The sequence below is a fragment of the Trachurus japonicus genome, chromosome 8 (genome assembly GCF_045865225.1).
Source record: "Trachurus japonicus isolate A0001 chromosome 8, Traja_1.0".
Classification (NCBI taxonomy): domain Eukaryota; kingdom Metazoa; phylum Chordata; class Actinopteri; order Carangiformes; family Carangidae; genus Trachurus; species Trachurus japonicus.
This window is the reverse complement of record NC_140914.1, coordinates 8,057,850-8,082,500: the sequence shown is the minus strand read 5'-3', so window position 1 is coordinate 8,082,500 and position 24,651 is coordinate 8,057,850. Positions and strand designations below refer to the sequence as shown.

The following is a 24,651-nucleotide window of genomic DNA, read 5'->3' as shown; positions in this document are numbered from 1 at the left end:
CAGAAGAACGGGTCACACCTCTGAAATCTGTATTTACGCTGGGTGGGTGTGGGATGAAAAAAGGTAAAACTGGCTTTAAACACTCCACTTTTTCCACCTGGTGTTGCGATTAATTAGAAATTAACACTTTTTTTTATCAGGGCGTTTGTCTCGTGCACAAGACACCTCATGCAGAACGAGCCTTTTACTTTAAAACTTTAAAACTTTACTCAGGTGTCACAGATTTACAGTGTGAACGGCGTCCTGGTGGTGAAACCTCAAACAGCTGATGCATAGGAAACATAATCGCTGAAACCATTAAGTTTGTATTCTAGCTGATTTTTTAATTAATAAAGCCAACTTCATTAACAGCAGTAGGTTGGTGGATGTATGAGACAGTGGGAGGCTCATTTTCACAAACTGACTAAAAATTGTGGTTTTCAACAGTCGTAATTAAAGACACTGACATTTTTCAGCATGAAATGAAACCAAATTTTTTCCATAAGCTTAATTAAGTACAGCCAGATCTTTAATATAACCATAGACTACAGATATTTGACATAAACACAACATAAACAGTAGTGGTGACTTGTCAAATATGCAAATTAACAACATAGTTCAGTCACATATACCTAATATTGTAGTTTAGCTGTAGAAATATGATTTTTGTCAACTTTGTGTTAATATACAACTTCACATAAGGACTCTCAACATGCAGTATATATAATATAAATTATATTATCTATCAGTTTGAGAAAATCCAGTTTAAGAACAGATTTGTTCTGGTAGTCTGATGGTGACATGTTGAGTTTTTACAAGATTTCTAGTAAATACATGACAATTAAGACACAATATGTAATTAATAATAGAAATGTAATGTTTTTAAATGATGAATTGTGCTCAATTGTTGAAGTATGAGTTATTCTGTGACCGTCCTGACTGTTGTTGTTGTTGAATAGTGTTTTATAAGTCCAGGCAGGACAATAAACAAAGCTAAACAACACTCACCTTGTCGGGGAACATAGTCAATCTTGATCTCTGAGGAGGAAAAACATGAACAACGGTCAGTTCACATGCAGAAAAAACTCTTCCTCCTCCTCCTCCTCCTCCTCCTCCTCCTCAGATGTTTCAGAGTTGTTTGGTTTGTGCAGCGCTCTCACCCAGGAAGTTGAGTTTAGCGGACAGAGAGAGCGCGTAGCCGTCGGGGACGAACGTGTAATCTCCGGCGTCCGACGGCTTCACGTCATCAATCGTCAGCTTGTGGGTCCTGCACGGGGATGGATGACACAACACAACACCACGTTGAAAGTAAAGAGATGTGTTACCAGGGCGACAACAGTTGTCGTCGTTGTCGTTGTGACCTGTTACTATGCACAAAAACAGTTACCCTGGCAACACATTCGCTCCACAAAAGCAATATCGCAGAAGAGCGAGAAACACGCTGAACGGCTTTCACCTTGTGTGACCGCTGTCGCCTCGGCGTATCTGCTGCCATCGGCGTCAGTGATGGAGGGATTACTGAGGGAAACTTCAGACCCTCGGGGTGTGTGTGTGTGTGTGTGCGTGTGTGTGTGTGTGTGTGTGTGTGTGTGCGTTTGTGCATGTTTACAGGTTACAGCTCTGCAGAATCCAAAATATGGGTCAAACAACCAGGAAAACCCTCTGGTATCAATTCTCCGAGCCACAGGGCAAACACTGCTCATTGTGATAGTCGTGTTATTTACTGTTGTGTTTCAGTGTGTTTCAGAGTGTGTGTGTGTGTGTGTGTCACTGCCTCACACACACACACACACGGAGCCACCACAGCGGTCTGATATAATACCTTCCAATGTGCGTCATCTTGATGCGATTGCTGGGTTGGACCTCCACGCCGTCCTTGAACCATTTCCCCGTCACTTTTTCATCAGACACTTCGCACTTGAACACAGCCTGTTCAGCAGCCTTCACCGTCAGGTCAGCGATGCTCTGCAGAACCTCCAGCTCCTTATCTGCAGCAAACACACCAACATAGATCAGTGCACGGCGCAGGCAGCGTTCACACATAGACGGGCTGCAGCTGGTGTAGGATGGGAGAAAAATGTGTGACTATAGGTTTTAAATACACAGCAGCAGCAGCAGCAGCAGCAGACACGTTATTACTGGACTGAATTCAGCAGATGTTACAAATATTTATATGTAAGCTCCGAGTAAGAAGAGTTATCTGGACTCTGTGGGTTAATATTTCACTTTTATTTCACATCTTAGCTTAGATTAGTTCAGCACAAAGGCTGGAAACAGAGGGAAACTGCTGCTTTCCTATCAGCACCTGCAAAATCTCATTAATTAGCATTTTAATGTTTATGTGTTTAATCTGCACAGAAATCAAAGTGCAAAACTGCCATGTTGTTTTACGATATGGAACCAGATACTGTAGTGTCATTGTTTTCCATTTGCTCTTAGTCTTAATGATGTTATTTTTGAAACCCTTTATAATAACTATGCATTATTAAGCATTAAAACACTTAATTCATCATTTATAAAGCATAAAGTATCCTTACTACATTGATACTTATTATGATGTAATTTAAATACAGTTATTAATGTTTAACTCTTTTAATGATTAATGAGCTCATCTATATTAAACATCTATTAACACAATCACTGACCATAAATACATGCACTATTGCAGCATAAATGTTCGTCTGAATAATTTTATAACCATTTACTTTCACTTTATAAATGATTTTATGAACCGCTGATGTCTCCTAAATAACTCGTTTGTAATTGATATGATACTTTATTTATAAAAGCTGAATCCATCATTCAATGAGTATGAAATTACAAGTATTTAACACATTATAAATTAGTTTATCCAGAGTTAAACATACATATTAATTAGAATAAATGTGAAATGAAGTGTGCGTGTGTGTAGTTATTATGAAGTGTTACTGTTATTTTTAATTTGACAGATTATAAAAGGATTAGAGATTATTGCCCTACATACCAGTGGCTATTAGATCATCTGTTTTTTGGTATTTTAAATGGTGACAAGACGATGCAGTAATCTCCCTGCAGGCTCTGTTTTCTTGACTCCTGTGGACGTCGGCCACAACGTGACTCACTGTGGGACGCTACAGTAATGAAGCATGCACCCTCTCCCCTTCTCTCCCCCTTTCTCTCCCCTCTGCACCTTATGCACACAGTCTATTTAGCCATTTAGGTTGCAGCACTGTGTCCATATTGGCCACCTGGTGCACTCTAACCGTGACTGCAGTGCCCAGTCTGGACGAAGGCCAAGACGTCCTCTCACATTCGGATCAATTTAGGAGATTCGTCTGGCTTGTGTTTAAAAAAGGAAAAAAAAAAAAGGAGAGACAGGCCCGATATCTGAGGGGCAAGACGGGACCCGGGCGTTGGTTTTTGGAGGCGTAAGAGAAAATTAGCGTGACGAATAGTGTGATGAACAACTGATACAAGAGATTAATGAAGTAAAATTAATTATGACATGAGCAATGACTAATTTAGTGCTTTTCATGCTTGTCAGAATGGAAAACATCAACATGCGCCGATGTGTAAATTTTTCCTCAAGTTCCTAATTAAAGAACCATGTATGAAAAACTTGTTAGTAAACTTAATTCACCGGTGCAAAGTCGGTTTCTGACGCCATTAAATTCAACTTTGTATACGAGGCATGACGTCCTGGCAGGTTGAAACTTTTAATTATAGAGAATAACGCAACTTTGATTCATTTTAAAGGTGCCATATGTAACATTTTCTGATGTTTTATCCAAAATTGTTGATCCATAAAAAGATGTATTTGTGGTTTCAAGAACCAAAAACTGTCTTTCTTTCTTTTAGCTTCTCTCTGGAGCTCTAGTAACTGCGGGTCTCTTCTAATTGGCTATAAAAATAACAAAACAACAGATTTCATCGACTCCTGCAAGGTTGGAACCTGGGTTTGTTTTGACATCACAAAGTTGAGGAAGTGCTGACAGCTCGTTTTCAGGCTCAGATTTTGAATGCGGGATTATAAATTGCATTCTTTTATACTCCTTTATACTATACTGTATACAGTAGTACCTTGACCTGCTTTATCGTCATGCCACTTTTTATAATATGGGACCTTTAATTTCTCATGTAGTTTATTTGTTTTTTAAATTAATCTCTGTTTGTTGTGATTTCCATTTTCTATTTCAGGTAGATTTGTTTTCACTTCCTTGGAGGAAATGTCAGTGACTCATACAGAAAGAGGAGTTATACCTTCAACCTCCAGTTCTGCTTTCGACTCCCCCCCGTTGGTGAAGACGTGGTACGTTCCAATATCCTCCTTAGTAGCTTCATTTATGATCAAAATGTGCCTCTTCCCATCTTTTTTAAACCGGTACTTTGAGCCTGGCGTGTCTCTGTTCAGCTCAACTCCATCTTTCATCCTGAGGAGAAAACACACACACACACACATGCTTAAGTGATACTTCAGCGTGCAGAGAGGAGAGGAAGAGCTGATTGACGTGTCTGCAATGTTCTTCTTGGCTACAGCCTTCAGGGATCACAAGGTTTAGGCACATTTTGAAAATGGTGCAGAAGTCAAACAGCTCTTCAAGTATAATGTGGGAGTCACAATCAAAGTCACGCTAAAAATAGACCAGAGCTTCTTCTTCTTCTTCTTTTTTTTTTTTTTCTAAATAAAATCCATCCTATCCATCTGAATTCATAGTAGAGATTATGTTGCATGGGAAATCAAGTATTTTTTCAGTCACGCTAGTGTTTTGTGACATTCTCCATCGGTGGTAGTTTTGCATTTTTTTTGCTGGAGTTTCATAACTTCATGACATAACCAACCAGAAACGGTTAGCATTGTTAACATCTTTGATTTTTAAAAGCTGTTTGTTATCTTGACAGTGGCTGACACTGTTTTTGTGGCCGTTGAGGGGATTGGCTCCTCAGGTTTGTGATGTATGAAAAACTCTGACTGTCTGAATCTGTTTTTTCTGAGACATGAGTGTCGACTTCACCTCAATTAAACCACTGGTTATGGTTAAATATTTTAGATTTGCTGTATAAATGTTGCTGTTATTAGCTTTTCTCTAATGAAACTAGAGGCACTCAGTAGAGCACATACCTCCACCACGGCCAAAAATATCCATCACATGTCTGTCAGATACAGATTATTATCTGTATTAGTCTAGCCCCTACAAAGTCATAGATGAATCAAACAATATTACCTGTTAAATTAATGAATGAACAAATGTCACAGTAAAATAAAACTCTTGAAACCGGATCAGCAACAAATCTTGAAGGGATAGTTCAACATTTTGGCAAATTGGCCCATTGCCATAATCCCTATTCATTCACATGACGTCACTGTGTTTCTGCGCCGCCATATTTGTGTCCGAATCAGGGCAATCTGGGCACAGATCACAGCATGTCACGTTACCAGAACAAGTGGAGTAAGTTAAGTTAGGAGGAAATCAGCAAGAGACCGAAAATTGAGGTTATTTGAAAGATGCCAGGATTATATTGTGCTGTTGACTGTGATAGCAGTCGCCAAAGAAACCCCGGACTGCAGTTTTATTCCATCCCAAAAGACGTAAAGTTGTAGGCGGAATAAATAGTTGACTGCAGGCAGTCTATCAGTGGCAGCATGGGCTGTGACAAGTCTCACAAAAAGAGGGGATTCACTTTTTTTTTTAATAACATGGATATATTGAATTCTGCATTTTGATTACTTTCTTATTAATTATTCACTGATTCTGCATTTAGGGTCTTTTATTTCTGTATAACAGACCGTTGCTAAGTAAAATGGGCCGTTGCTAGGGACGCCGCTCTGATCAGCGGAGCAGGGCAGAAGAACTATCAAGGATTTTTACCTTGTGTTTCATTTTAACCAGCTTCAGACTAATTGTGATGTTAGAAAAACGACTTGTAGCTTGTTAGAGGGAGAGTGGAGGCTCTCTGCCTCCCTCACCGCTGCTGAAACCAAACCTGCGATCAGAGCGGACAGAGCGGACGGGCCAGCGCAGTGTCACAGCTGTGACCAGCTGTGTCTGCGCCACCGCGAGTCAGTGACACAAACGTGTCCCGTATCGTAACCTCTTATGACAGACAGGACGACATAAATGCGCACATCGTAACATTTACATGATAATTCATCAATCTACTGATTGATTATCAAAAGCTCGTTGAAAACAACTGCACACGAGTCGACCGAGAGGAGGGTGAGGAGCAAACAGCGGAGAAGTGACCGGACTAAGGACTTTGATCAACATTACGTCTCAAATTAATTAATTAATTCATAAACTGTGTAATAAGTGGGATAATATAGAGTTTGTCTGTTGTTATAGAGATATAAACCCAGACAGGATGTATGAAACCCTGTCATTTTGTCAAGAAACTGTCATTTCCATCCTGCGGTTTGCATGCTGTCATATGAGGAGACCTGTCAAATCGGACACAAATATGGCGGCGGTCCCTTCGACGTGACGTCACTGCAACCCATGAATAGTCATAGTAGTAGGTTCGTTACCTTTAATGGTCGGTGCAAGCTATTTTTAGAACGGCGGAGCAGAGCCGTGAGCTGCTCAGAGCTGCGCTACGGAGGCTCGTGGGATTTCTTGGTTTCGCTCATCAAACTCATCAAATACACAATCCAACAACTCCAAAACGCTCTGGTGGACAAGTTGTGACCTGCACATTCACCACACTATGAGATAATAACAGAACGTTACCAGACAGAGTTGTTTTAGAGGTAAATACAGAGACTGCTTGCTGAAAAACTGCCCTCGACTGGAACGCGTATCAGCTGTTTTGGATGAATTTAACGTGTAACGTTCTGTTATTATCTCATAGCGTGGTGAATGTGCAGATCTCTGCTCCGCCGTTCTAAAAATAGCTTGCACTGACAATTAAAGGTAACAAACCTACTGCTATGACTATAGGGATTATGGCAACGGGCCAATTTGCCAAAATGTTGAACTATCCCTTTAATGGTTTCATCCTTTGCTAAACAGGTTTGATGCAAATCAGTTCAATACTTTTCCTGCTGAGAAACAAACAGACACAGGTAAAAAGCAAAAAAAAAACATAACTGGAGATAATCCAAGGCTGACATAACATTTTACGATAATGATGAGTAATCACTTACATGAGCTGTGCCAACATTTCCCATCAGACTTTATATAGATATTTCACTGAGCCATGGATATGAACCAATAACGAGGTCTGACCTCACCGATAATTAAATGACTAATGTGCATTTTCAGATTTGTTGTTATTCTGTGAATGAACCACAGAACAAACCAAACTTACCACTTGACGTTGGCTCCTTCCTCCGACACCTCCACCTCGAACTCCACCTTCTCTCCCACCACCGTGTGGACGTCGTCCAGCAGCTTGGTGATGGTGATCGGGGGCTCTGAGGACAAAACACAAACCCCCCTCAAGTCAAAACCCCCACCGAACAAAAGAACAACCCGCTGGGCACTGACTCAGTGGTATTATGTAAATCACCTCGGTAGTGACCAGGAACATGAGTGGTGGATAAAAGAAGTACGGTGCACATGGGATAAACAGAGCTGCAAGGTATCAGCACTCAAGCAGAGTGAGTAATGTGTTTACACAGGGCATGAAAAACAAAACACAAAAACAACCAGTACAGTAAATGTTTGGGCCCGCGGCAAAATCCTGGCACACGGCACAACAAAAATCTTGATTTCCACTAATATATAGATTTTACTAAGTCAAATACAGTTAAGTGGAGATTTGGATTAATTAACTGATTTGCTGGTGGGACTGGTTACAAATCAGCCACAGTTTATACAAATACAAAATACTTTATTAATCCCCAAAGGAAAATTCATTTGTCTGTCAACTCATCTACCATTTGCAGACAAATTAAAAAGCCTGGTTGGCTGTAGGTACAAAGGATCTTCTATCTTTCCATACTGCAGCCGCTGCTTTCTTGGTTTTTTCTTTTCTGCTTCTTTATGTGGAGTTAATGACCTGAAGAAATCTGTAATCAAAAGCTCGACGAGGTGAGACACAGTGTCGAAAGTTATCGATCATAATCAATCAGAACAGCATCAATTTGTCTATTTTATTGGACAAAATACTTGTTTTAATTATACGATACTGATTTCTTCCATATTTTTTAACTTAAATTGATAGTTTTTTCCATGCAAACAATCGTTGTTTGGTTTTTGGTGCTAACTCCTCCTCGGTGGGCAACACAATGAACAGGAAACACATAAAAAGTGTGCGACTGAATTTCAATAACAGCACAATGTGCTCCTTGAGTCCTCATCAGTGCCACCGAACACACCTGTCTCACAGAGGTGGAGGGGACTTCCATGTCTCCTGAGGTGACGGGAGTCACATTGTGTAACCACATGGCGTGATGCTTGATGCTCCGCCGGCCTCGGCTATTTGTCATCGTCAGCATCCGACGCCCCTCCGGACGTCTCACTCCTCACATCCAACCTCAGCTGGAGAGGCTGCACAGTCTGTGTCTGCAGGCCTCACACAGGTTTCATGAAATAAGCCGAGTGTTCGATGTAATTCATAAGAAGAAAAAAGAAAAAAAAAAAACTCCCTTTGGAGGAGACGCAACTAGAAAAGAGAGAGAAGTGGTTTGACCTGATCTGACCTGAATATCTGACACCATCGCTTCACACCTAAACAGCCTGTCAGACAAATAATACTTTGTAATCGCGTCTTTTGGGAAATTTTCTTATTTGATTTCTCACTGAGCAGCAGCTGAGGAGATCAATAACCTCCTCCTTTCATGTCTGTACATTCAAAATAGAGCTACAGCTCATCAAGTTTAGCTCCAGCACAAAGGTTGAGAACAGTGGGAACATCCAACCTGGCCCGTCCAATAGGTGACAAATACAGCCACTGTTTATTCCCTCTCTCGGGCGCAGTGACTTCCTGACGCCCTTCTGGCACCGCGGGGTTGGCAAATAACCAGAGGAGACTTCAGAAAGTCCCAGAGAGTCAGACAGACTGGAAAAACCAACACTACTCGTTTTTTGTACCCACGTTTTAAAGGGATTAAAGAAACAAGTTAATAAATGAGATTTAGAGATTATTATAGGCAGATTTTAAAGGAGAATTCCGGCCATTTTTGACCCCTAAATCGTTCTCCTGATGGTCACCCAGTGTTGGGGGGGAGCAAAAAACGCGACTAAAATTGATGCAGGCAAACCGGAGTTACACCATGGCTACCAAATATCTATGGTACATGACTCGAATCCTTACGATACACCACTGAACTCATATAGTGTACAGCATAAACAGTATAAACTTTGTGTATTTGCATAGTCACTCACCTCAGACAGCCGAACTCTGAAACGCCTTCTCCCCGCCACAGAAACAAACACTTTTTCCTTGCTGTGATGATTTCTTTACAAAAATAAACGGTCGAGCAGTGCAGTGGTAATGTCCAAAATATCTCTGACCGTTTATTTTTGTAAAGAAACCAAAGGAAAAAGCGTTTGTTTCTGTGGCGGGGAGAGCAGGCGCTCTGCGATCGGATAGTAATGTATTTCCAGGACGTTTCAGAGTTCGGCTATCTGAGGTGAGTGACACAAAGTTTATACTGTTTATACTGTACACTATATGAGTTCAGTGGTGTCTCGTAAGGATTCGAGTCATGTACCATAGATATTTGATTGCTTTTTGAGTGTTTGTTGCGGTTGAAAGAATTGCCCCCATGGGTTAGCGTTGTCGCTAGCGCTAGCGCCGTCTAGCCATGGTGTAACTCCGGTTTGTCTGCATCAATGGGCTCTTTGCACAACTCCAATACTTCCTGAACTTAGTGCTGCTCCTTCATTTCCTGTCTTACATTATTGGACAACCTGATTAATCCAGGTGTGTCTGACCATTGTGACTACTCAGACACACCTGGATTAATCAGGTTGTCCAATAATGTAAGACAGGAAACAAAGGAGCAGCATTAAGTCCAGGAAGTAGTGGAGCTGTGCAAAGAGCCCATTTTAGTGGCGTTAACTGCTCCCTCCAACACTGGGTGACCATCAGGACAACGATTTAGGCGTCAAAAATGGCCGGAATTCTCCTTTAAGTCTCACTAAATGCGGTAATTTAGTCAACACTTCTCCTTTAAGAAACCTGAAGTATTTTACATGTACATGAATCTACATGTGACAGTTGCTCCTCGTTGCACTCGGAGCTTTGTGAGTGTTTGACTCCACCAGTCGGGCCGAGGATCCCTTCACAGCAGAGCAGAGCAGCAGCCCGAGCTCTCACCTAAGTACTTTACGTCTTGAGCAGTGTGACCGCTCGTTGTGACTGGCTGTCATTCTGCTGAACTCCTCGCTGCCCTCGCTGTGTCACCATGAATCAACAATAAAAGGTACTGATGTGGATGTTTGCAAACAGCAACGCCACTGATATTTCCATGGACGTAAACACTTACTCGTCCGAGCGTGCACAGTACTGCAGCTGCACGGACTGCACGGACGCAGACTGAGGTTGTCTGCAGCTGAAGAGCTTTACCCTCTCTCGCACGGCCTCTCTGATAATGTGGAAGCAGGATGGGCAGCAGCGAGCGTGCACAGTGTAAAGCATGGGATTAATATAGCAGCAGCAGACCCAATTACATCTATTAAAACCTCTCATACGCACTCAGAGAAAAGGACACAGAAGAGACCATCGAGATATAAAGCACCACAGTCGGATGAATACATCAGTGCACACGTGACCCGTGTGGTGAGAAGTTCGATTACCTCATCTCGTCTCCGTCTAACACGTCATATAAATCAGTATAACCTATAATATAACGTGTCACTTCCTGAGGTTCACCTGTGCAACAGCTTTATTCCATCATCAACATGTTCAGGTTGTGTTGTCATTGTCAGAGAGGTGGTAATTCTACTCTGTGTTTATTACTGAGGCTGCAGTGAGTGGTGCTGGTGGTTGTGCACTGGTTTGCATTATGTTGAAAAGTGCTGCTAACATTTTACCCCCTTCAATGATGTTAATGTAGGAAGGGAACATTTGCAACACCAGTGGATATAATGCACCTGCTACGACCTCAGTAATAAACATCAAGGAGAATTATCACCTTTGTGACAATGTCAGCGAAAACTGAAACTGTATCGGCTTCATTAAAGTAGAATTTATAGCTGTTGTATTGTGTTGCATTAGATTGTACAGGTGTGGACACTCAGTAAATATATACTCAGGCTTCTTTGTAAAAAAAAACAAAACAAGTGTCCTTCAAGAACACATCTCAGTCAGACTCTGATAAATAAATGTGACAGCACATTAAGACGTACGGCGCCAGCACAATGATACATGACAATAAACAAAACAAATATTTCACACGCCACGCGGCCATTAAAAATGAGTGAGCAGACAACAGAGCGCAGCGTGCGACCGTGTGGCACAAAAGCACTGGAATAAACAGATGACAAACACACAGGCACAAGAGAGGAGCAGAGCTGTCAAACCTCTCAACGCTCAAATGACAACAATGTTTTCTAAAAGCGAGCAGAGAAAGAGAAGAAGGAGAAGAAGGAGAAGGAGAGGAAGAAGAAGGAGAAGTCTCCCCGCTCCCTCCTGAAAGACAATGACTCATATACCTTTGACAAAAACCTCCGTGAAGCTTTTCTCCTCCCCAACCACGCACTCGTACGCTGCGTCATCCGAAAGGTTGCACTTGTTGATAGTGAGTGTCCGCTTGTTGCCCACGCTCTCAAACACATACCTAGACGCAAACACACAGACGCGCGCACACACACACACACACACACACACAAGGGATGACGGGGGAAGATTATACGAGAAGGAAGAAGACGAAGACGAAGAAGACCACAACGAGGAGAGAGAGGGAGAGACAAAAGGAAGAGAGAATGAAAAACTGCTTTCAGCAAATCCGAGACACAATCAGACTCAGACAGTGAGAGTGAGTCACAATTACAAGACAAAGAATCCACGCATTCATGTAGAGACCTTCAAAACTACACACACACACACACACACACACACACACTTCGTGCTCCCACTAACATACATTTGGGCTGTTGTGCAAACACGGTGACAAACATCAAAGGGGCTACATACAGCGATGCCTCAGCCTCAGTCTCATCGCACGTAATAGGAGGTAGTCATGGGAAAGATTCCCATGGTTACGAGCTGCAAGCGTTTACATCATCAGACGACTCAAGGTGACAATAGACGGGATGAGTAGTTACCGACTGTCTGAGCTGCTGCTGCTGCTGAGGCATCGCAGTTGTTCATGATGACAATAGCTTCAGAGATTAGCATTTAGTTACTGTTAATGAATGATGTCAGCTGCTGGGGGGCGGCCATGTTTTATGTTTTATATAAAAGACCCATCGGTTTAGACTTTAGCCTTTGTAGGATGCTTCTTTTGTTGGCTTTATTTTATGTTTTCTTTCTTATATTTCCTTTGTTAAGCATTTTGTGACTTCAGTGCTTCCAGAGAGTGCTATAACCTATGTAAAAAGTTACTTACTTCAGGTATTCGTAGAAGCTTATACAGTAGGAAACCTTGTGCTGCTAACAGATATGTCTAATAAGCTATTTAACTAGGTGAGTTTCCATCAAACTGTTTAATGCACGTTGTTAATTTCCGCCTAAAATAGTAGTAGATTCATCCCAGAAAAATATTGTCTCAAGTGTAAAAAGTTGGCGAATTATTTAAACCGAAATACCTGCTTAATATGACTTATAATGAATTAACAGTGTTGGACGTACAGTAGAGCATGTGACGTAAATGTCCCATTAAGAGACAAAAAGTGGAGGCAGATAAAAAATAGTTACTGAATTTGCACATGAAACAAACAGAACTTCAATTTTTCCATCAATTTTCAATACATCTTTGCACCTTTTTGAATCGGACTGCCACTGTTAATCCTGATAAATTTTGAACTCATCATATTTGTGTAACAGTAGTAGATCAAAACCTGCTTTAATTCACATTTTCTTTTGCTGATTTTATCAAAATAACTTCATTTTAATAGCGACCCACTGATTTCTAGTAGAAATGGGACATATTTGTTTCATTTTCAAACTTGTAGTTTATGTTTGTGCAGTCGAGCTCTCCGAGAGCTGTAGCTGTCAACAGACTTGATGTGTAGAATAAGTAGAGTCCCTTGAAAGTAATAATCCACAATATTTACATATTTGTATAGGTATCAAACCAGTCCCCAGTCAGTTGTGCTGTTTAATTAGCTCATTATTTCTTTGTCACACTGAACATCTTGGTAAACATCACCTGGGACTGTGAACATCAAAATATAAGATGACACAATCAAAAGAAAAAAATATCCATTAGACTGTGTTTGCTTTTAATTTACCTCAATTTGTGTTAAAATAACTTTTCATTTAAACTGTACAGCCGAGTAGACGATGAAGCACTACGAGTCTGGAGTTGTCCTGATGAAGGTTTTTACTCTCTTCCTGGTTTTTCTCTCAGGAACAAGCCAACTTAAATGATCTGTACGAGAACAGACAACTGAGTCTTAAGAAATCAATTTTTGTTTTTATCCTACTAAGTACGACCTGGTTCCCACTAAAAGATGACAATAGAAAACAGAATGAAACTCATTTACTATGTACACAGGACACAAATCCACTTTGATTCTCTCAGTCTGCTATACGATGGATAGTTCAACACTAAGTGGTGAAATACTAGAGCTTAAGTGGCTGTAGTAAAAAATATTTGCTTCTAATTTAATCATAATTTTCAGGACCCTACTTGTAGTTTATCATCCTAAATGTACACACAGCCAGTGGTGGTTTGTTGAAATGAAACAAAGCAGACCAGGACTGTATGAGGACGTCCCTTTAGGAGAGGAAATCTTAATACGACCGGCTCTAAGTCTGAATCCTCAAACATTTGATTTGTTGGAGTTTGATGATTCACAGCCTGGGAGAAGCTCCAGAGAGACTCTGTTCAGGGCGACTCGTCCCCGTCCCACTGTAACTGTCTCAATCTTTTCACCACGCTATGAGATAATAACAGAATGTTACGAGACAGAGTTTTCAAGGTAAATTCATCCAAAAACCGCTGATGCGCGTTCCCGTCGGTGGCAGTTTTTCAGGAAGCAGTCTCTGTATTTGCCTCTAAAACAACTCCGTCTCATAACATTCTGTTATTATCTCATAGCGTGGTGAATGTGCAGGTCACAACTTGTCCACCAGAGCGTTTTGGAGTTGTTGGATTGTGTATTTGATGAGTTTGATGAGGGAAACCAAGAAATCCCATTAGCCTCCGTATCGTAGTTCTGAGCAGCTCACGGCTCTGCTCTGCCATTCTGAAAATAGCTTGCACCGACAAGCAGTAACGAACCTACTGCTGAAACTATAGGGATTATAGGCCAATTTACCAAAATGTTGAACTATCCCTTTAAAATGAAACATGCAAGTTGTGTTTACCCGGAAAGTTAGCAATGTAATCAAAGCATCAAGTCAGTAACCATCGTTACAGTAGCTACTAGCCTGCAATTGAGCATTAGCATTATTTCAACAACAGCTGCCATTAGCAACTGAGAACTGATACTAGGTTTTGTTTCAGATGTAAAATTTAGATTTAAAGTCCTACTAATATTTGTAGCAGTTAATGACAAAAGTGTTGGAGCTTTTTTAATCATGTGACTTCTTTTTGCAAAACAATCTAACATTGTTGCTTAATCAGTATTTTGTTGTGTTTCAGTAGGTTATAATGAACACCATTTCCCATAAGTCCTTGACTTTTGCAGTCTATTTGAATTTATTTAAAAATACAACTTTTTCTTTTCATAAATTTGCATTTTTTGCTGACACATTCGGGTTAATGGCTTTATAATGTGGTATTATGTAAATGTCGTATTTACAGACTAAAATTGCCAAGTGGCCAAAAAGTTAATTAATGGAGGTTTTTAATTTCACATTGAGGCTCACAGGCAGCTACGTTTGGGAATGGGACTGGTTTATGCTACCACATGTTTCCACAAACACACACACACACACACACACACACACACACACACAGAGAGAGAGAGAAAAGTGCATTTCCACAATAGTCGTAATTGGCTCACTTGGCTGACGGTTTGATTTCCTGTCCGTTTTTGAGCCACTTGACTTGGGCGTTGGGGTCGGTCACCTCCACGGAGAGCTGGATCCTCTTGCCCTTGTCCACGGAGTAGGCTGAATCCAGCTTCCTGAGGAAAGCTGACAATAAAACATCCTGTTAGTACAGTTCACCCACCGCTTTTATAGCCAAATAATCCATAAGTGCCGACAGACAGCAGGCGTATGCTAGCACACGTCCCACCTGTCGTCTCGGCTCTGTGACTCGTTCCCCCCCTGAGGCCTTTAAACACTGCTGGTATTTACAACCTGCTGCATTACAGAGCTCTCCTTCTCCTTCTCCTTCTCCTGCTGCCTCGCTCTCAGTGCAGTTTCTGCTTTTCTTTTTTTTTGCCTTGTAACCCCAGTCATCGTTCCTCACCATCGCTCTTCTTGGGTTCCACCTTCTTCATCTTCTTCAGCCTCTTCAGCATGCCCCTCAGGTCTGTGATGCCGTACTCGAAGGCGATCTTCTCGTAGGATTATTATAGTATAATACAGTAACTATTTTAACAATTTAAGTTTTTACACCAATTTGTTCCTTGCTTTTAGCCAACTGCTTCAAACATTACTAAACATTACAACCACTGAGCTGTACTTTTAGCTTGCTAGTAGCCTAATTCAAATCTTTATTGTCATATACTGAAGACAGCGTCACACAGTACAATGAAATTCTTACTCCGTGATAATACCTCCGGCAACATTATAAAAACAAGTAATAATGAAAACAACAAATAAAAAATGACAACAATGAATAAATAAATAGTGCAAGAGCAGTTATAAATAAATAATGCAAAACAATAAAAAAGCTACCTCCAGGTAGAGAGTGTGGAAGCCCTAATAACCATTTGTTCACTGTTAAAAAATATTCATCCATACTTTGTCGAATCCAATGTTTTCAACGGTTTATTCGTCAGTAAGACTAACAACAACATAGGCCTATCTGTTGTTTTTAGCAAATTATTACAACTACAGTAATTTTCCTTTCTTTCAGCTTAGTGTTGGCTAACCTGCATCAATTAGGCCTACATTAGCTAACAATTTCAACAGTGTGTTAGTCTAGTTCAAAAATGTAGTTGTAATGTTTTGCTAGCTAAGTCATCTGAACACTAGTAGCTGCCACTTTCAACAATTTATTGTTACTTTTATCTAACTACAGTATTGAAACCATTCTGTCTCTTTTAGTTAACTTAAGTCTCAAGCTAACTATTTCAACAGTTTGTTCTTTTTGGCAAACTGTTATCCTGACTTTAAACTGCATATGTATAGGCCTACTCAGTTTCAACATTACATCCATCTATCTTTTTTAGCTACTCGTTATGTGGATATATTGAATTCTCCTTCTCCTCACTCTCAGTCTCAGTCTCACTCTGCTTTTTTTTGTTTTTGCCTCGTAACCGCAGTCATCGTTCCTCACCATCGCTCTTCTTGGGCTCCACCTTCTTCATCTTCTTCAGCCTCTTCAGCATGCCCCTCAGGTCTGTGATGCCGTACTCGAAGGCGATCTTCTCGTAGTCGCAGGGCCTCGCCTCCTTTAAGATTTCCCACACGTCCACCTCCTCTTTGGGCCCCTCTTCTTTCCTCGCCCTGATCGTGAATCGATCGATAATTGTGAATCAAAGCAAATTAAAGATTTTTTAGGAATGCAAGCTGGATCTTTGAAAACCTTTACCTTTTCTTGAGCAGCGCGCTGAAGTCGAGATCACCAGCATCCTCACCTGCATCTCCACTGGGGTTAAAATAAAAGAGATTTGGGGGGGGGGGATTATCACAGCATGTTCATAAAAAAAAAAAACCTGTGCTATTTACAAAGCTGGTGCATTGGATAGCGAAGAAAACAGCATTAGTAATATTCACTAACAAATCCACTTTTCTTCCACATTACACAGACCCATAAATAGACACAGAAATTACAAGACAATTATAATCCCAACAAAGACAAACACCAGCACAGAGTGGACCTCTAATGAATTAGAGCTTACCATTTTTTCGTCCTGTGTTCAGATAGACGCAAAAATAGGACGTGTGAGAACATAAAGCACAGCATTTGACGAGGATTACGAGTTACCATCATGTCCTAAATTCAAGTGACAGAAATCACAGTAGACAAGCCACAGACATGGCAGAAAAATAAGCCCATCAGGAACATTGCATACAGTAAAACATAGAAACACAGTCGGTACATATCACAGGAAGTGAAATAAAAATAAAAAAAAGCATTCAAATATGTGAGAAATGAGATGCAAAGTAAAAACAGTCCAACCAAAGATGATGTTAAATGTGTATCAGTGAATGGATGTGCACATTCAAGGTTCAGGAAATGAGAGGATATTATGTGAAGAGCTACACACACAGAGGGAGGAAATATGCTTCAGTATGGTTGTGTTTCACTCCATAAACCCTTTATTACTCCTCACGTGCACATTTGCAAGTGATAGGGGGGGGAAAAATCCACGTGGTCTCGAGTCATCAGTCACCCTCTTGTACTCAACAAGGTGACAAGTTCTATATGTGGCACACGCCAATAAATGTCTACAGGCGCGGTGAGTGCTTGTTGGTTTCCCCGCTGCGAGCACTTTTGGCAGCTGCTTTTACAGTATGGAGTGGAGTGGAGTGTTTTTTTTTTTTTCTTTCCCCGGCCGTGGTCGTGGCCCATTGAACCCCATCGCGAAGCAAGATAAACGCCGATAAATTCAAAGCCATTCGGAGTGATCATGTTTGTCCTATGGATGAGCGGTTCATCCGAGGATAACATCCATCCATGTTATCCTTGCCACCCACCCCCTCCTCCTCCCCCACCGAAGGGAGTAAATTCTCCCGGGGTGGTAATGCCCTTGTTCACAGGGGCACACGTGATCATAAAATGGTTGGGTGAGCATGAAAACAGTGTTAGTCATGTACTGCGGCCAATAACAGTTGCTAGAGCTCAACCTACTTCAGCACTTTTTTTTTCAGAGACTGACATCAAACACCACGTTATCAAATAAAGATGTTGCAGGAAGAGAGGGAGGAAGAGTGATGCAAGATGGATTTGTTGTTACTTTTGCTGAAGGGAAACTGAGGGGAAAATGAAAAATGAAGATGAGGATCAGGGGGATTAAATGCTTATATATATTACTGTCACAAACGGTTCATGTGTAAAATGCACCGACCTTTCTCATGCTGCAGCAGCTGCAACTGTAATTGCCTAAATAAATATACAGTTGATGCTGCATGAGGCACAAACTATGTAAATGCAAAACCTTGCCCTCTACCGAGTCTCCAAGTGTCAGGGAGGCAAATTTGAAAAGTACAGAACTGAGGCTGAAATGTTTCGACAGCAGGTGTTCAACCTTTCTCGACTCAAATTGGAAGAAAAAAAAAATGAAAAATTGCACATGACGCCAGGTTCACCTTGCCAAGTCTCTATTTCAGTTTCAGTTGTCTACACATTGACTCCACATGATAATCACTTGGTGTTTCCTTTATTTTCGGCATTCATCGTCTGCGTGTAACCTTGTCAGGACGTACACGGTGTAGATGCTGTACGTTTTCTGACATGCATGCAAACACACACATATGTTGCCTCAAGAATAAAAACATATAGGCTACCGGCGGGGCATAAAATGAATGCAAGCTCCCACACCATGTGAGAAACTGAAAGGCTTTCCACAGAGTGTTTTCTGTTTCCCTTTGAAGCCTGTTCAACCGGCCAACCAGTCAGTGGAACGTCAAACATGAAGGAGGGGGGAAAAAATAGCCTAATATGCTGTGGGCATAAGATGGAGAGCTCAGGCTATTTCAGACATGAAACAAACATTAGAGTGGAAAAACGAACGAAAACTCTATAGAGAAAATGAGTGAACAGCAGTGAGTATACAAAGCAAATGGTTCCCAACTTCTGTGTCTGTATTTTATTCATTTTATTTATCGATGAATTTGAGCTTTTAATAGCCTAATTTATCTGTTATCTTACTATTTCAACAATCTATAAGCCTAGTTTTATCTAACTGTCACCTGTAGCACATCATTGTCCATTGCTTTTTGCTATCTGTAACTTATTCAACAATTTGTCCCTCACTGGTTCCACCAATCTGTTACTTTAAGCTGCTTATTTAAACCATTTGTCCATCAGTTTTAGCCAGTCGTCCATTATTTCTAGCTAAGTGTTTTACAACCCTTTATTTACAGTAATAACTGGTTTAACAATTTAAGTTTTTTACACCAATTTATCCCTTGCTTTTAGCCAACTGCTTCAAACATGACTAACCATTACAACCATTGAGCTGTAGGCTACTTCTAGCGCGCTAATTACAACCATTTGTCGCTTACTTTTCACTGATTCAAATATTCATCTGTATTTTCAGCTGAATCCAATGTTTCTACCTACCTTACCTTTTCTATTATTAATCCTTTTCTTAACATTTTCAACGGTTTATTCGTCAGTAAGACTAACGACAACATAGGCCTATCTGTTGTTTTTAGCAAACTATTACAACCAATTTTCCTTTTTTTCAGCTTAGTGTTGGCTAACCTGTATTGATTACATTAGCTAACAATTTCAACAGTAGCCATGTTTCCATCCAAAGTGATTCGAATTACTGGGAAATGCGCATTAAAAGAAATTCGAATCATGTGTGTTTCCATCTACGGACTTTGCACCCCCCCCCCCCTCCCGGCCGGCCGGACGGACGGTCTGATTTGAACACATTAGCGCGATTTAGCGCATATGTTTATTACCGTAATAACGCGACCCGTGTGTGTGTGTGTGTGTGTGTGTGTGTGTGGGAGAGAGAGAGAGAGAGAGAGAGAGAGAGTTGCGCCGCCCCAGACTTTATTAATGATAAACGCTGGATTCGCTGGTTGATAAGTTTGGTTTTTACTGAGGAGGAACTATGAAGAACTGTGCAGTAATCACATATGAAGGTGTGTGGGGGCTTTTATTTTGCCGTGGCGATGCGCCACAATTAATTAATTGTTGTGTGACAGCGGAAACCCTGTTGTCTTGTGAGTGAACTGCAAACACGGGAGTAGACGGGGTGAAAGTGCGCTACGTCACACTTGATTCGCATACAGCTGTTTCCATCCCATTCGAATCAACCAAAACCCGGCCATAGCGAGCGTATTTCATTTTGTGCGAATCAGAGGATTTTAATGCGAATCACGGCGTTTCCATCATCATTTTCCGATGCGATACATCTCGATGCGCATCTAAACAGCTGATGGAAATGCACCTAGTGTTACTTTTAGCTGTCTAGTTCAAAAATGTGGTTGTAATTTTTTGCTAGCTAAGTAATCGGAACATTTAGCTGCCTATTTCATCAATTTATTGTTACTTTTATCTAACTACTGAAACCATGTATCCGTCTCTTTTAGTTAACTTAAGCTAACTATTTCAACAGTTTGTTATTTTTAGCGAGCATCCTGACTTTAAGCTGCATATGTATACTCAGATACTTTAAGCTCACAATTTCAACATTATATCCATCATATATCCAACATACAGTATAAGCAACTATCTTTTTTAGCTGCTCTATATGTGGATATATTGAATTCATATGATATCAATCAACATAATCATATAAAATAATAATCAGATATTTCATCACATTAGTAGGACAGGTTTCACAAACCCCTAGTTTACAGTCACTATACTAAAACATGGTACTGTACCATCTAGACCACATGTATTTAGTTGTGCTGCTGTAATACATGTACTGTATAGAGAAACACGCAGATGAGGATCACATTGGATTCTCCATACTTACCTTCCAGAGGCTGAGCTGCATGATTGCAAAACAAGGTGTTTAAACACTTTCCATTATCTCTCCAGAAGCATATATAGCCTGTATGGGAGTTTTAACCAACTTTTCACTTTTCATTTTAATCACACACGAACCTGTTCCTCTCTCGCCCTCATATCAGCATTCTGCAAATAAGCACCCTGACATCTTGTCTAAAGCACAATATGATGCTGTCTTTCTGCATGTTGTGTTTCTCATCTTACCGCTGCCTTTCGGCTCGAGCTCTAATGAGGAAAGGAAATTATATTTTTAAACACAAATTACAAATGTGGAGACTCAAGGTGTCAGTGCGAAGGTGTCGGCTGACTTACGATCACACAGCATACATATACAGTATACAGGCTGAGAAAAAAAAAAGAAAAGAAAAGCTACAAAGTTACATAGACAGATTTCATGCAGCCAGAAGCACAGACAGAAATAGACAAGTGTGGGAAAAACATATATATATGTATACGTCCCTTCAGGGATTGTCACCGAGATGTGACGAAATACAACGCTAAACCACGAGTGACTTCAGGTGAAGCAAAACAGCGAGGTGGCAGATGCACTGAGACGTGACACAAAGAGTAAAGATGGCAGACAGACAGACTGACTCACACAGAGTCCACTACGACGAGAGATAGAGATAGAGAGACTCTGTGAGACTGACAGATGCCCCAGAGGCAGCGATCTACAGAGGGGCGTACGGGAGAGACAATGTGATGGGTGACACGTTGAGGAGACCATCGCACAAACACTGACACTCACGATCGCTTAAACGCCTCCAAGATGTTGTCCTGCTGCTCCTCTTGCACAGCTGAAACCACACAGAAGGAGAGGAAGACAGGTGAGAGCCGGGCCGGGTTAATTCATTACACACTGGGCTCGAGCAGCAGAGGAATAATGGACTGATGACCTCGCCGGGCCACTAAATGATAAGACCTAATGTGTATCGCACTCACTGAGTTATTGGCTGACAAAGCCGGTTACATAGTAATGGTGGAAACGCTGAATGGAAGATGACAATAATGTGATTAAGTGTCCATCTCGGGACGCCTACCCTGCACGGCGACGTCGAATGTGCAGCTGTCGCACTTGTCTTTGGAGGTGACCTCGCAGCGGTAGCCACCTGCGTCTCCGTCCACCACTTTGATGATGCTCATCTCGTAAGTGTAGATCTGACAGAAAGAGAGGGGGGGTGATACGCTGGCAACACACACAATTAAATGATAACCCATTCTCTCACACATGCAGTACGTGCTGAGTGACGAACACACACACACACACACAGAGTAGCCTATGACGGTTTGCTGATAAAGCCATAAGGCCGATACAGCTCAGTCAGCCGGACGGTCGGTGCAGCTTTTATCATCTATTCTGCACAGAATACAACACAAAAGCAACAACATTTCTACATTTTCCAGGAATGTGTTTTTTTCTTTTTTTTATGTGCAATTCAGCAAAATGCAAAATGTTCCTGTCCGTTCTGGGTTTTTATTAAACACAGGGTGGAAGGGGCAGAAATGTGAAATCAAATGAAGAAGGAATACGTTATGATGTAAAGTGCAGTGAAGCTCCTGAAGTCTCACAAATGTATTTAAAAGTTGAGAGTGTGTGTATATGTGTGTGCACTCACAAACACACACACTAAAGCAGAACAAAGTGGTTGCAGAGAGAGAGAGCCGAGTTTGAGCGCTTACTTTCTGTGTCTGAGAAAAGTGGCATCGCAAAATCAATTATTTTGTTTGTGAGTCTCATTTGTTGAACAGTTCATATTATATTAGTTGTCTTGGAAAGTCCTTTTTCTTTATTGATTCCCATTTTCGTTTTTCATTTTGCTTTAATTCTTCACAGGCACACGTAAATGTGTTTATTATTAGCAGTATTAGAATTCCCTATAGGTTTTAATGAAGAACCCTAATGTGCCGTGGTGTAAACGTGGTTTCAGAGGCTTTTTCTTATATGCTCACAACAATAACCCTGAACATTTTTGTAATATAATCAAATGTAAATGTGCTGGAGAGTTGAATGTTGTTTGTTTAGTGCCGACGCCTCACAGCAGGAAGGTTCTGGGTTCGATCCCCAGGGCCTTTCTATGTGGAGTTTGATATCTTCTCCCTGCGCCTCTGCTCCAGCTTCCTACTGTACATGCCCATTACGTTAATTGGCTATTCTAAAAGTGCCCATAGGTGTCAATGTAAGGTTGTTTGTATGTTACATTTGTTGTATTTTATGTGTATTTTGTCATACATGGGCCCCGGAAGAGGAGCTGCTGCATTACTGGAGGAATAGAGGAATAAATGAATGTGTCAGCGCTGTGATAGACTAGTGAACTGTCCAGGACGTCCCCCATGGCCCCGCATGGATATTATCTAATGGATGCACTGATTAAAAAACACATATTGGTTTTTGCCTAAGTCTTAAAACAAGTAAATCAGAGTCTGCAGCCATGCTTACAGCTCTATTAGTCTCTATCTGGGCACAGTGGTTCATATTACTAACATTATGACCACAGGTAAAGGCGTAAATTCAAGTTTTGAAGAAAATTAAAAACTTTGGCTGAGAAGAAGTCTAAGTATCACCTGTGTTTACAATTTATTCTCATGGGAACTTTAGTTTCTCTTGGAAAAATCACTGTTAATGTGTCTGTCAATGCCTTTAAAGGGGAACTATGCAAGTGTTACTAACCCTCCTCTCGGCCATGTGCATTTGTTTTCAGCGAAGGCGGGTGAGAAAGTATGGTATTTTCAATAATTTAAGGACATTTATAGATCACCCACGTTAATAGCATCATTGAGGACCCATTACAGATAAACATTAACACATAGGCGAGTAAAAAAAAAAAATGTTGTCTACATGAATGTTTCAATCTACATTTTGTAATAAACAAATTATAAGTATAATTTGATATGACCAAGACACCTAAAAACAAATACACGGCCGTTTTCATCAATTTACAAGCAAGTGGGCAACACACACATTGGAGTGAATGGGTTTTCTGGGCGCTTTTGCAATACCTCATCCCCCCTGCAAGCGTTTGGGGTGGGCGGGAGCTGGGCGGGAGTAGTAGCAAAGTCAACCCCATTCAGCCAATCAGCAAGTTGGTGTAGTGACGGGGCTTTGCACCAGTCGGTCCCTGATTGGCCAACGTGCTGTGTCAATCACAGCGGGCGACGCTGATTGGCTCGGCCTTCTGAGGGTTTCAGAAGTCCAAACGCTTAGAGTGGGGATGAGGCCAGACTCTCCCTCGGAATGAAATGAAATGCACTTCCGCGAGAGGCTGGTTTACCAGGCTACCTGCAACCTGGAACACTCTGCAAAACCATCTGAAACTTACCAGACCATTAAGACATTTTAAATCCAAAACTGCATCTTATTTTACCTCCAACTGCTAATGTTTTTGGCTTGAAACGTCATGTGAGTAAATTATTGCATTGGAGCTCTTTTGGTGTTGCGGACTCTATACCCTTCAGTTTACACTCTTTTTGGTCCAGCACCCACCGAACATTGGGCAAGTAGGATGTGCGTGCTGTTTATTACTTAGAAAAGAAACGTGTGTGTAGCAATGAATGCAGCGCACTGACACACACCTTGGTGTTCCTGTCGTAGGTCTCTTTGAACTGCAGGTGCTTCCCGGCCTTGCTGCCCAGGTCGAGCCACTTCCCCTTCAGCCACTTCATGCCCGGCTTCCTCGTTAAGTTTGTTGAGTCCACTTTAGCCACGAACGTGACGTCCTTGCCTGGCAGGAACAAACAGGAAGTGACAACATGCAGCTGATTAATTAATTAAAGGAGAATTACAAAGTGGAGCGGAGAACTTTAGTTTTTTTGGGAGATAA

At 41.2% G+C, this 24,651-nt stretch overlaps 1 protein-coding gene across 6 annotated transcripts in view; it reads right to left on the bottom strand.

Moving 5' to 3' along the window:
* Positions 1-24,651, bottom strand: part of mybpc2a (myosin binding protein Ca) — a 68,167-nt gene that overhangs the window by 16,802 nt on the left and 26,714 nt on the right. For 4 of the 6 annotated variants that reach the window (XM_085783583.1, XM_085783584.1, XM_085783586.1 and 1 more), the window contains 12 exons: positions 24,404-24,552; positions 21,874-21,991; positions 21,582-21,630; positions 16,724-16,780; positions 16,469-16,638; positions 15,021-15,153; positions 11,559-11,683; positions 7,264-7,369; positions 4,219-4,388; positions 1,802-1,967; positions 1,140-1,246; positions 988-1,017 (listed from right to left, as the gene is read on the bottom strand). In XM_085783583.1, the coding sequence (XP_085639709.1) occupies positions 988-1,017; positions 1,140-1,246; positions 1,802-1,967; positions 4,219-4,388; positions 7,264-7,369; positions 11,559-11,683; positions 15,021-15,153; positions 16,469-16,638; positions 16,724-16,780; positions 21,582-21,630; positions 21,874-21,991; positions 24,404-24,552 (1,380 nt within the window). Of the gene's footprint in view, positions 1-987; positions 1,018-1,139; positions 1,247-1,801; positions 1,968-4,218; positions 4,389-7,263; positions 7,370-11,558; positions 11,684-15,020; positions 15,154-16,468; positions 16,639-16,723; positions 16,781-17,033; positions 17,225-21,569; positions 21,632-21,873; positions 21,992-24,403; positions 24,553-24,651 lie in introns of those variants that run through there. The other 2 variants (XM_085783588.1, XM_085783587.1) reach the window with 2 other exon arrangements.